The following is a 12,836-nucleotide window of genomic DNA, read 5'->3' as shown; positions in this document are numbered from 1 at the left end:
AATGAAAATATTTCATTTCGTGCCTTGCAACCTTACAGCCTTACTCTTACAGCTAATGTAGATGAGCCTTGAGAGCGGGCATGGCTGCATTTACAGCGTTATGGAAAAGTTGGCTGATTCGAAGCGCCAACTAGGTCCATTTTTCATGGGCATGAACTACTAAGCCAAGTCCACGATTTGTTGGTACTATTCCGTGCTATGTCCATAATTATTTGGTTTTGTTCTGTGCTATGTTCACGAGCGAGCTAGATTAGTTAGATAAAAACGAAGAATCGGTCTTTGTCTCACCACCAGCGAATCACTTCGACAATCGCGACGAAGCGAGCCAGCAGCGATGTTATCGTAAGGCAGACGTCGCCGTCCCCCCTTTCATCCCCTTGTTTTCCTTTCCCACATTGTTTTATATTCATAATTCGGGAAGAAAATAATTTCGAGAGTTCGGATGATTTCTAGCAATGACGCGACAGAGATAACGCGCGGCCACATTAATTTGTCATGACTTTTATAATTACATAAACGCCCATATATGCAAATTATAGATAATTATTGCGCGTATGTTTTAATATTGTACAATATGGTATATAATAACAACAACTTCATTTCTTGCAGCAATTTTTTTAAGATCTTCGTTGAGGTCGTGAATTAATTTTTTTCTTCATCAATCAGTTTTCTGCAAAAATTACGATTTTTTAAATAAAATATAAAATGTTTCTCTTCTCTTCTCTCCGAAGAGTTAATTAAAAAATATGTACTCCATAGAGTCAACTAAAAAATGTGTAGTTAAAAGAGTCAATTTAAAGTCAATTTAACATATTAAATTTAATATATTAAATTGACTTTAATATATTAAATATATTAAATATATTAAATAATTTAATATATTAATTTAATATATTAAATTGACTTTAAATTGACTCTTTTAACTGCACATTTTTTAGTTGACTCTGTGGAGTACATATTTTTTAATTAACTCTTCGGAGAGAAGAGAAGAGAAACATTTTATATTTCATTTAAAAAATCGTAATTTTTGCAGAAAACTGATTGATGAAGAAAAAAATTAATTCACGACCTCAACGAAGATCTTAAAAAAATTGCTGCAAGAAATGAAGTTGTTGTTATTATATACCATATTGTACAATATTAAAACATACGCGCAATAATTATCTATAATTTGCATATATGGGCGTTTATGTAATTATAAAAGTCATGACAAATTAATGTGGCCGCGCGTTATCTCTGTCGCGTCATTGCTAGAAATCATCCGAACTCTCGAAATTATTTTCTTCCCGAATTATGAATATAAAACAATGTGGGAAAGGAAAACAAGGGGATGAAAGGGGGGGACGGCGACGTCTGCCTTACGATAACATCGCTGCTGGCTCGCTTCGTCGCGATTGTCGAAGTGATTCGCTGGTGGTGAGACAAAGACCGATTCTTCGTTTTTATCTAACTAATCTAGCTCGCTCGTGAACATAGCACAGAACAAAACCAAATAATTATGGACATAGCACGGAATAGTACCAACAAATCGTGGACTTGGCTTAGTAGTTCATGCCCATGAAAAATGGACCTAGTTGGCGCTTCGAATCAGCCAACTTTTCCATAACGCTGTAAATGCAGCCATGCCCGCTCTCAGGCTTCTCTCTGGTTCTACACGTCGTCAGGGCTGCGTTCCGAAATTCACTGCCAATATTGAAAATACGTAGTTTATGTCACGTATACTATAGAATTTCAGTGCTGATAGTGAATATCGGAACGCAGCCCAGGGCCTCAATTCTGTACACGCTTACCGACAACTATCGATGTCGTTAACTGTATTGCGCAGCTTTTGTATATCGTAGAAAACCTGCGCAACCCGTTAACGATATCGATAGTTGTCGATAAGCGTGTACAGAATTGAGGCCCAGTGGTGCGATTCTGTAACTCGTTATTGGAGTTAACGACAGTTTCGTTATTGTTGCGCAGCTTTTCTACGGTATACAAAAGCTGCGCAACGATAACGAAAGTGTCGTTAACTCCAATAACGAGTTACAGAATCGCGGTACAGGGGGATTCACACTCTGGCAGGAAAACAGAAAGCAGGAAGATAGCATCCAATCAGAACTCGCACTCAAAAGAGAGACAAAACTATCAGCGCAACTCCTGATTGGATGTTGCATTTCTACTTTCTGCTTTTATATTTGATTGGCATATTTTTTAGATTTTTAAATATACACAAATATCAGTTACAAGATATCACTGAATATTTGGAATAAATGCAATAAGTTAAAATGAAAGTATATTCGTTTCATTCTAAATGTCTTTCTTTTCAACTAAATTATGTTCGTTTCCTACCAACCTTGGTTAACTTAACCGGCTGATTATTCCAACGGAATTGACTAATCGCATCTGTCGTTAGTCAGAATTGGCAAATGTGATTAACCGATGTTAATTTAACTGGACAATCATGGTTAAATTAACCACAGTTGGTAAAAACGTTATTAATGTTGCACTGAATTTTGTTCATTTTTCTTCAAGTTTATATACTTATATTATATATAAGTTATATATATTTATATATATTTATTATATATATTTATATACTTATCTTACTCTAAACGGCAATTTTTTTATATTGCATCTATAACAGTCGGGATTATAGGATTGTTTCATCGATAAGATAACAATATCAATGAAATGTTTCGTATAGTCGCTTGTAATTATCAATCAATTTACAATGTCCAAGAAAATGCAATTTACATTTTATACAAGCAATAAATTATATTAAAGTAATCATTACAACTATTATTAGTTCTGCTGATTATGCTACATATAAGTTTATAAGCTAAAAAAGATTTCAGGATTTATGTATAAAAGAATTTTACACATATACAGGATACTTCATTTTATCCAATATACTTGAATATTTCTTGAATTGAGTGGAATGTCTCCTCGAAAACATACAACTTCGAAAAAGTGGAAATTCAGTATTTTATTGATTAAGATCGGATATACCCTATGTATTCATAATATATATTATATTATGAATACATATTTTATAATAAAATAAAATATATAAAGAGTACCTCATACATATTCACCTTTTAATGATCTTATTTGAATATTTTTATACGTAACACATGACTAGAATATATTTAAAAAGAAAAAAAAATAATCGTATAGTTTTATATAAAGATGCAAGTTGTATCACTAAAACCGAAAATTGTTTCCATATATAAAAACAAAATTAGTTTCTCAAGTCACATTGTTTATATAGTTTTCACTCAGTCATATACATATTAAATAGTAAATATACTTTAATATCAATAAATAGTAAATAAATGTAAAGCATATAACAAATGGTATGTACAATTTTTATTCGGTTCAGTAAGTACTACGTGCTCTTTAGATCCTGAAATCTTTCTCTTAAACATTTTTTTATATATCAGCAAACACTTGAACGAGTAGTGTTTTATCCAGCGTGTACTAAAAGAAGGGTTGACAGTATTAAGCTTGAAATTTGCGACGTATTATAATTTTAACATATTTACAGTCTTTAGAATTGTCAAATCACGAAGCAATTTATACCAGGCCTATCCAAATTCGTTGAGATCCTTCGTAATCGCTTTCTTTTTGGCAATTACTTATGCCGATGCAACTTCTACTTATTCACGTTGTGCTATCTCATCCAAATATACATTCCTGCATACAGCAATAATGATCTGTGAGTTTAACACTTATGAGTCTCGTTTATCTTTCTTCTTTTTCTAAGAAGGAACATTTATTTCATAAATTAAAATTTAATGAAGAGCGGACCTGGCACTAAGCGAAATTTTGACTACCTCACGTGTGAATAAAGAAGGCTTCACATTCAACATGATGGATATAATGCATATAGTAAATAAAAAAAGTACTTGCACGTCTCATAAATTTTTTAAAAATAATACATAAAAAGAGAAATATATTGCTGCAAAGTTTCTATCAGAAGATGTAACGATCTTGTATGAATATATTAAACAAGAGGACATTGTAGCAACATTTTTTCTATTTTATGTGCAAATACATTTCTTATTCACTATACGTATAGCTGTACACAATCTAGTCTTAGATCAAAACTTTGTAAGAGTGTACAGCTTAATTATTATTTTCGGTTTGACATAAAGACGACAAAACGTCTTCATAATGTTGCATATTCGTTTCGAACGTTTCCAATTGCTTAGTAAGGTCTCCCACTTGTTCCGCCAATGTTCTTTCTTCCATGAAGGCTTGCAATTGCGGGGCACTTTGACATTCCCGATAGAATGCTCCTAAGTCGCTATTAGTATTTGTGACAGCGAACGGAGTTTTCTGCAACAACAACATTCAAAATTTGTTCCTTGCACAGACTCAGTGTTAAATTTGCCCAATCGAAAAAGACCGAAGTCTGTGTGATCGTATGCATAACAATTATTGTATAGTTTTAAGTTGCGCAAAAAGATGCAAAATTTAAATATCGATCAATAAATCAACTATATATTTTTGAACTGCAAACTTTTTAACTGAGATTGGTGAAACATTGTTTTACAATTATTTTAATGTTCAATGTATTTGTGACCGAACAGATATTGGTAATTGTATAGAACAATGTTGCACACACATTCCGCGGATTTCTTTAATTTTAATATACGTTATAAAGAATAGAAAATTCTGAGTAATCTTTATAACTATATTAGAAAAGAAATATTAAGATATATAACCTTTTTTCATATAATTATCCAGTTTCTAGATTAAGAGCTCGTTAAGAAAAAGAAATTTTCTGTTACTAAAGCCAAAACTTAGAAAAAAATATATATATACATAATTTTACTCTCATTTTTAATCTTATTATATTTAATTGCAAAACACATTATAGGCTTTAATTATTTTGTTAAGAAAGATCGAGCAAATTTCACACTACAGCGCATGACAGATCGTCGTGATAATTGTCGTGTTCGGATTAGGAGCATCAATTACCAAATCTACCATAATAAAATCATCGTTGGCACTAGTCATTGAGCAACTACTTCTTCTAGATCCATTTTGAGAGGCGCATTTCGAAGTCGTATTATCGTTAATGAGTTTTTCATTATTTCCGTTATTGCTATCAGTTGCGGCAGCTGCCGTTGCAGTCTTTGTATTTGCTGGATCTACTAATGATACTGGAGGAGGCGACGTTTGCCTGGGTGTCAATAGGGAACTGAACGGTACGTCCGGTATCACAAGATCCTCTTCGTTAACAATGACAGGCTTGTTTACTACAAAGGCGCCAACTTTGATGGTATCACTGAGAGATTTCGATATCTCCTCGCTAGAAAGCATGATATTTAAAGCACATTATTAAACTGCATATACTGAATAAATATTGAATAAATATTGAATAAATCATCTAATTAATCTGATAATTTAGAGTTACTTCTATGCTTTGTTCTTACCTTTGCTGATACCTCGCGTGACGTGGACTTAAATCTGAATGAAAATGATCGCTCTTAAGCATGATAGAATCTCGTCCTGTGTGAGTGGGTGATATGGTCATCTTAGTTCTATAAGAAACTGACAAATGTATTGTACCCACTGGGGTACACAATTGACCCACTCTTACATGTTTATAGTTATCGCCTGTTAAAAAATTAATTATAAGCAAAGTTTTTCCTATGTATATGTGAGGAAACAAAATTTCAGTTTCAATAAATTATATGGAATGAGAATGTACTTTTGACTTCCTTATTGATTTAAATAACAAACAATACCCAAGACGTGTAGCTGAGGTTCTCCCATGTATATTTTATAACACATAGTGTAAGAATCTGGACCTTGCCGCCTGCTCAGTTTATAAGCAGGAGTAACTCTCGAAACAGAAAGTAAGGATTTCAATAAAATTCCCATTCTATTGTATACGGTATACGTAACTCGTACAGTCGGATCACTTTGTTCTGGCAAAACACCGAGACTCCATGTTTCTAGAACCATTGTGTCACCTTCCACCGTTTTTAGAGAGATTTCTATACATAGTGGTACAGTGGAGCTCACTATTTCTCCACAAAGCGCTCTCTTAGCATCAGCCAAGACTTCTGGTAGCTCTTTTATCGCCAGATTAAACTACAAAATCAGATATAAAGATTTAAATATTTTAAAAACCAAAAAGATAGAAATATGACTATCGATTATGAACTATTTTATTTTGTTGAATTTCAATATTTTGATGAACAGAGTTCCTTCAAGAAATTATTTTTGCAAATTGCAATAGAAGAATACAATATTCATGTAAGATTAATATTATAAAAGCAATTTTATTATATAATTGTTATATTTATCCTGGTCTTTAAAAATATTTACTGATGAATGAGTCGGAGATGTTTTTAACATAAGAATATTAAATATAACAGACAGAAAAGAAATAGTTTTCCAATTATATTAGTAATTATTATAGACATTTTTTTAAACATAATTTCATCATTGATATTTTGTCAGAATATATTTAAACAAATTCAGATTCTAATAAAATTACTTTCTATCTAGATTTATTTTGCAACTACTGAGATTCTATTCATAACTCAAGATATTGAATTAACTCTACTATGCATTACTTACTTTCTATACATATCTAAATTTATTATATTAAATGTACAAGATTTGAAGAAATACTTAATAATAGATCATAAATATATTCAAAAACATTGATATTAAATGTTTGATGTTTACGAAAGTAATGCTAAGAAAGAAGTTTAAGAAAGTAGTATTATGCTTTGATCTTCGAGATACTTTTGTAAGGATAACTTTTGTAACATTTTTAAGATTTATTTTTGTAAAGGAGACAATATGTTAGTATTATACTAAATGAAACGCCTATTGAAACAGCATAATCTACAATGCATCGTTGTGAAATAACACAAAACAAAGTCTCTTTAAGCAAGTAACAGAGTTAAACTAAATAAATCATCAAAATCTGAATAAAATTTATTTTTACCCAATCACCGGCCGAGGAGTCCGGTTTGCACATAGTGTTGACCTTCTGACCCGACCTCGACTGCACTATGATCTGGGCAGCCCTCAGCGCCAAGTATTTCGTGAACTTGTCCAGATCCTTTCTGTCCTGCATGCTTAATTGCAATGTCGACATTGTACATAATTGTAATACAACGAACTTCATAGGCGCTCTCGGGAGCGTACACGTGGACGAAGAACATGTTGTAACATCATAACGGAGAAGCAACGCGTTTTCGGCTTACGATTACACAGCATGCAAGTGCACGTTCGTACGATCCTGCAAGTTCTTTATTTTATGTATGTATGCCGCGTATCAATGTTGTACTTTGAACTCCTTGTGTTGTATCTCGAACTTCTTTTTCACTTTCTTTCACGAATATCTGTCGGCTGATGACCGTGAATCCTCCGGAGATTTCGTATAACCACCAAAGCACTGCGAAGAACTGCGAATCGATCACCGGAGTAGTAATAAGCGATAATGACGCGATAGAACGCGTATTAAGTAATCGAAGATCGATGCAATATGTGGAAATACCGACGACGACGTTTCAACTTTTTTACCTCTGCGACAAGTCACAGATCGATCGGAAGTAAAATGTTGTCGAGCGTCACGTCGCTCTTGTTATGATATGAAGGTAATGGAAGATTCATGGGGTCTGTTCTTTTTAGCTACACTGCTGAACTTGTGTAATAAATTAGAGTGAGAAAAAATAGAGTAGTCTCACTCTAACTTATTGCAAGTTCAGCAGTGCAGCTAAAAGGAACAGACCATCAGTTCCTCCACGTCCATATCAGGTATAGTAGGTCTTAAGGAACCAATCACAGACGATGGTGAGGAGAATATTTGATTATGATTGGTTAATTCCTTACGGCTTAAGGTTCTCACGTCCAATAACGTACCATGAGAATTGACCAATCATGTGAAGCATTTTCGCAAGGTTGCCATCTTCAAAAACATTCGATTTTAATAAGATCCCATGGCATGTATTTTTTATTCGCATCAAGTTGGTCGGAATATTATGACTTTTTAAGAAATTATCCTATACAATCGTTTGTGTTTTATTTGTAAAAGATTGCAGCGCGTTTAAAAATTATTTAATTATTTTTAGACCATGAAGTTAGCCGAAAAGTTGTACAGCATAAATCCTTGAATAAAAATCTAGTTAATTGTGAAGGAAGGAGGCAATTTCGTCAATTTTGCTGGAATTTTGCTGGAACTTAACAATATTGTATCTTTTGATCTTTAAAACGCGAATATGAAAGGAAAAAGATAGTCTCGCGATGAAGTAAAAAAAAGTTATAAAGTGCTATAAAATGAAATTCTTCACTTCGCGGGGATTGTTTTATTGCCTAAGAAGTTTCCTCTCAGATGCATTTAAGACTACCTTAAATATAGCCAATGTTGTACTTTGTTTCTTTTTTTAACATTAGATTATATATTTATTTCATTCCGAAAAGGCAAAAAGTGTAACTTAATTAGTTAACAAAAACAGGCATATTCAGTGAAAAACAAAGATAGATCATGCCGACAAGTTACTAGATGGAAAATCTCGAAAACATCCTTTTGTGTACGGTCGGGAATTGAAATCCCATTGGCTTATTTCAAAGCGAAAATGGAATTCTCGAAAGCAGATTAGATATCGAATTATCGATATCGCGTTTGCGCAATCGCTGAGTCATTTTACTCGCTCAGAATCGATTGCGGAATCGATACTTTCGACTCTCAAGGCCGCGGAGTCGACTTCTTCGCGGCTTTCTCTTAGCATAGATTCGCACGTGATATTTGCCGGATTTTCCTTATTATCTTATTTAGAACCGAGGAGGAACAAAGATAGAAGGGAGGAGGACGTAAAGAAATGATGCGCAATTAACAATTAGGAAAAACAATTTCCGTATGAAAATAGACTCGAAGGTAAAACGATAATGGAAAGGACGTGAGCCGAAGTTCATTCCCAGTTGAGTCGTGAATTAATGGACGCTTTATGTTGCGAGCTATGTCGGTTCGGAAAATTAGCGAGGGAATTAAGGTGAGAAAGGTTGTCCGGATAAGGGATTTATCCGTGCTTCATTGTATCCGTATCTATATCTGTATCAATAATAATCTGATAATGCGCTACGTGACTATGAATGGCACGAAGAAGATACAGATCTCTCCAAGTTTAACTTTTTATTCGTACTCTTCGATTCATATCATACTAATCATATCATACTAATTCAATATCTCTTCAAGTAGCCAGAAACTTCCAAAAAGCTTCTTAAATTCATCTTAAACATTCTGACTACAATTGGAGTCATAAAGATTATAAATTAGATTATTAATTATAAATCATATTGCATTTATCTAAAATTTTAATAGGAAATAACTGGAGATCTCTTTTGTTTTTTCATATGAGACTACATAATTTTTTAATGCAAATCAAATCTATGTCTCTTGGGAAAAAACCGTTAAATATGTTTGAAATATGGTCATTTATATGGATCAAATTAGATTTAAATAAAAACCAAATATTAAATTCAAAAGTAATTTAATTCAAACATGTTCTTTATATACATCATAATTAAATTTGAATATGATCCTGCTATTAGATTAACTTTGTCCACACGTATATATAGATCATATTGATATTTAATATACATTTAACCAATACTGAGTCCAAATTTAATTTTATATTTAACAAATAAGATTTTAATTATTTAACTTTAATTAATAGTTTTCAATTAACTTGATTTTCATCTGAGTTTAACTTGGTCCATGCAGAGGACAAATATAATATCCTGTTTAAAACATGTTTGATCTTTTTCGCAGACTATAGAAGTATAAAAATGAAACGATAAAACTGTTAATGTAATTTTATACAAAAATACGAAAAGTAGAACTTTTCAAAGATGTTCCAGAAAATATTTATATTCTGATTTGATATTTTTATTTAATGCTCGGAAATTGATTACTTTTATGAATTGACGTTTATAGATTTTGTAGTTTGACGGAAATAATTGGCTTTACATTTGGATATTTACTTTCGCAAATCAAAGTCGCGATGTGCGAGTGCTTATCATTCCGGAAATATCGTCGGTCTTCGCGAAACCTGCACATGTTACTTATACCGTCGACGCGAGTGATCTTCTCTCTGTCTGCCGCGTGACTCTCTCGAAACATGACCGATTCGTCAATACGGTATTCACTCGCGGATGTCGCCAAGTGCAACGGCAAGAATGGAGCGAGAACCTGGATCGTAATCTATGATTGCGTTTACGATGTGACGGATTATATGCATCAGGTATGTTTTCGTTAGTGTATCTCGAAATTATCGAGCGATTGGTGTCAACGATGATATAATAATATGCGGCAATAATTCTGGCGCGTATCTACCTGGATCGCGACGTGACTCTTCGTTTGTACGTGCGTGGCACGTAAGTTTCATTTTGTAAATTTGTCGAACACATGGAGAGAATATTATAGCTTTTCTCTTCACGTAAACATTTTTCAATTCCATCGTGTTTTTTAGTAGCACAGAGATAAATTGTTAGTAAAGCTCGTCTTGCTGAAGAAAAATTTAGTCTATATATAAAGAATTATTATTAAAAAGTTTACTATATTTTTCAGTGGCGTATTTAATAAATTTCATTAATTAAGTTAATTAATTTGATTAAGTTAATTTATTTTATTTGTTAATTATAACTAAAATTAATTATGATTTCCTAATTATTTAGTAAATAATTTAATTTAGTAAATTTTTTAAATAGCAGATTTCAGTTTCTAAAATATAAACTAGAGCAGAGCGGAATGTCGATATGATCCTCATTTATAAAATTCTAATTTTTTCTATAAAATTCTTTTCGTATATTAAACACGCAATATTAAACACGATGCAATAGGGAGAAATGTGATTCTTTGTGCGGTTTTCCATATAGAACAGAAAATCACAATGACATACGTTCGACAATAACGTTATTTTCTTGAATTGCAGGATATAATATGATGAATTTAACATAGAAATTCTAACAGAATTGTATAAATTATAGCATCCCGGTGGTGCGGATTTGCTTGAGGAGTACGCTGGGAGAGATGCAACGAGGGGATTCGACGATTTCGGTCACTCCACAGACGCGAAGAAAATAATGAAAGAATATCTAATTGGCGAACTTGAGGATGTAAGCATACGAATTTGTTATTATTTAAGAGCATATAAACAAGATTTAACATTTTCGGGAATTACAGAGAGAATAATGTAACTTATCTCATACATATATATATTTCAATTTCATTTTAATCTGTTTTGATTTCTTTTATTTATAGTCAATTTTTTATAACAAACATCATCTTCTTAAAACATGAATTTTTTTATATTATAAATTTTTATATTATAAATAAATTAATAAATTAATAAATTAATAAATTATAAATAAATAAATTTTTTATATTATAAATTTTCCTTAATTTCTTTTTAACTTTTTTTATTTATAGTAAAATTTTTAATAATCATTTCATCGTCTCTCATTAAATACCATCATATTTCTCTTGTTAAAACTTAAAAATAGAAATACACTAGGATAATAAATTAATGCAAAAGGTGTTGATATGTTCCTCGGTTACAAAATTTCATAGGAATTTTTATTATAAAATTATGTATAGTCCTCTTCATGTATAATCGATTTTATAAACAAAAATTTCTACGCATCTTGCAAGTGAGAACCTTTCGCGTGAAGTTTATTTGGCGAAACATTGTTGGATAAATGATCGTGTGTATTGCAGGAAGACAAACGGGCCAACCGGAAGAAGAAACAAATTTCTAATGGAGTGAAAGCGGAAAAGTCGGACAGGTGGAGGCGAAGGTGAATTTTTCGACTCTTAGTACACGTGTATTAATTCATATTATTTAATTTATTACGATCAAAAATCTCTTTTCTTGTCAACATTAACATTGATTAAAAGAGCGAACGTTTCTAATTATTATATTAGATCAATTCCGCAGCTGTCATTCAACTGACACTTTTTGTTTCAGAGGCTTCTTGGCGGTTCTCTGCGGCAATTGTACATCTTGAAGGACCTTCATCGACGATCGTCGCGATTGTTTTTAGACTAGTTATAAATATAATTTTATTTATTGCGTCACGTTTATCACTTCGTACATTCGTTGTATTTATATAACGCACCGCATGTGATGACGTATACGCGGTACCGATAAGAATTGTCGAAATTGAAAGTAAGTGCTCGCTTATCACTAATGTAAGTGTGTGATACGCACGGGAATCCTCAGCGCAAACGAGGAAAGCTTGTTACGCCCGCGTCTGAGTCATGTCTCATCTGCTTATCACACTTTTAAATACTGACGAAAGAGACGAGTGATCCTCACGTTTCAATGAAACTTCCATTTCGCAAGCGAGGTTCTGTGAATGTCAGCAGTTCCAGTTTTTCCTTTAACCTTCTGAATACTATGTACGTATGCACACACACGTTCGGCAAACGTTATCGGTGTGTGGACTGTTGACGCATATATAAGTTCGACGAATTCTTTCGGTTTATATTTTCAATAGAAATAATAATTGCATCGACTGTCGCGATAAGCACTTGTATTCACGCTCTTTTACATATTTTAGATATACAATGACCGAGATAAAATTTCGTTTATCTCGGTCGTTTGATTTTAATTTTTCAAGAAGTTCCCGGGAAAGATGTGTGTGTGTGTATGTGACTCTGTATAATCATACAAACTGTATATGATTATATATAAATTACATATTATATTATAGATTCCTATGTGACATACTCATATGTGAATTTTGTCTCTATATGGCTACACATATATAAGATTATGAATAATTATATGAAAAATACGTAATAGAATAAAATAATG

General features: G+C 32.4%; 2 protein-coding genes across 4 annotated transcripts; one reads left to right on the top strand and one right to left on the bottom strand.

Annotated features, from left to right (window-relative positions):
* Nucleotides 1-3,218: 3,218 nt before the first annotated feature.
* Nucleotides 3,219-7,647, bottom strand: Atg13 (Autophagy-related 13). 3 transcript variants are annotated; one of them, XM_011144570.3, is made up of 5 exons: nucleotides 6,962-7,647; nucleotides 5,745-6,093; nucleotides 5,430-5,613; nucleotides 4,981-5,305; nucleotides 3,219-4,326 (listed from the first exon to the last, which is right to left on the bottom strand). In XM_011144570.3, exons 1-5 carry the CDS (start codon nucleotides 7,142-7,144, stop codon nucleotides 4,114-4,116), a joined length of 1,254 nt encoding a protein of 417 aa, XP_011142872.1. In that variant the 5' UTR covers nucleotides 7,145-7,647; the 3' UTR covers nucleotides 3,219-4,113. The 3 variants fall into 3 exon arrangements, with proteins under 3 accessions (XP_011142872.1, XP_011142871.1, XP_019697934.1); XM_011144569.3 differs by having other exon boundaries at nucleotides 4,972-5,305; nucleotides 6,962-7,646; XM_019842375.2 differs by having other exon boundaries at nucleotides 4,972-5,305; nucleotides 5,904-6,093; nucleotides 6,962-7,644.
* Nucleotides 7,648-10,092: 2,445 nt separating this feature from the next.
* On the top strand, nucleotides 10,093-12,757 carry LOC105185239 (cytochrome b5). The gene is made up of 4 exons (XM_011144567.3): nucleotides 10,093-10,259; nucleotides 11,005-11,133; nucleotides 11,735-11,814; nucleotides 11,985-12,757. The coding sequence occupies exons 1-4, from the start codon at nucleotides 10,137-10,139 to the stop codon at nucleotides 12,022-12,024; spliced, it is 372 nt and encodes a 123-aa protein (XP_011142869.1). The 5' UTR covers nucleotides 10,093-10,136; the 3' UTR covers nucleotides 12,025-12,757.
* The last annotated feature ends 79 nt before the right edge of the window (nucleotides 12,758-12,836 follow it).

Source organism: Harpegnathos saltator, unplaced genomic scaffold (genome assembly GCF_003227715.2).
Source record: "Harpegnathos saltator strain DR-91 unplaced genomic scaffold, Hsal_v8.6 scaffold139, whole genome shotgun sequence".
Taxonomy (NCBI): Eukaryota; Metazoa; Arthropoda; class Insecta; order Hymenoptera; family Formicidae; genus Harpegnathos; species Harpegnathos saltator.
The sequence above is the reverse complement of the archived record's forward strand: the minus strand, read 5'-3'. Positions and strand labels throughout refer to the sequence as shown.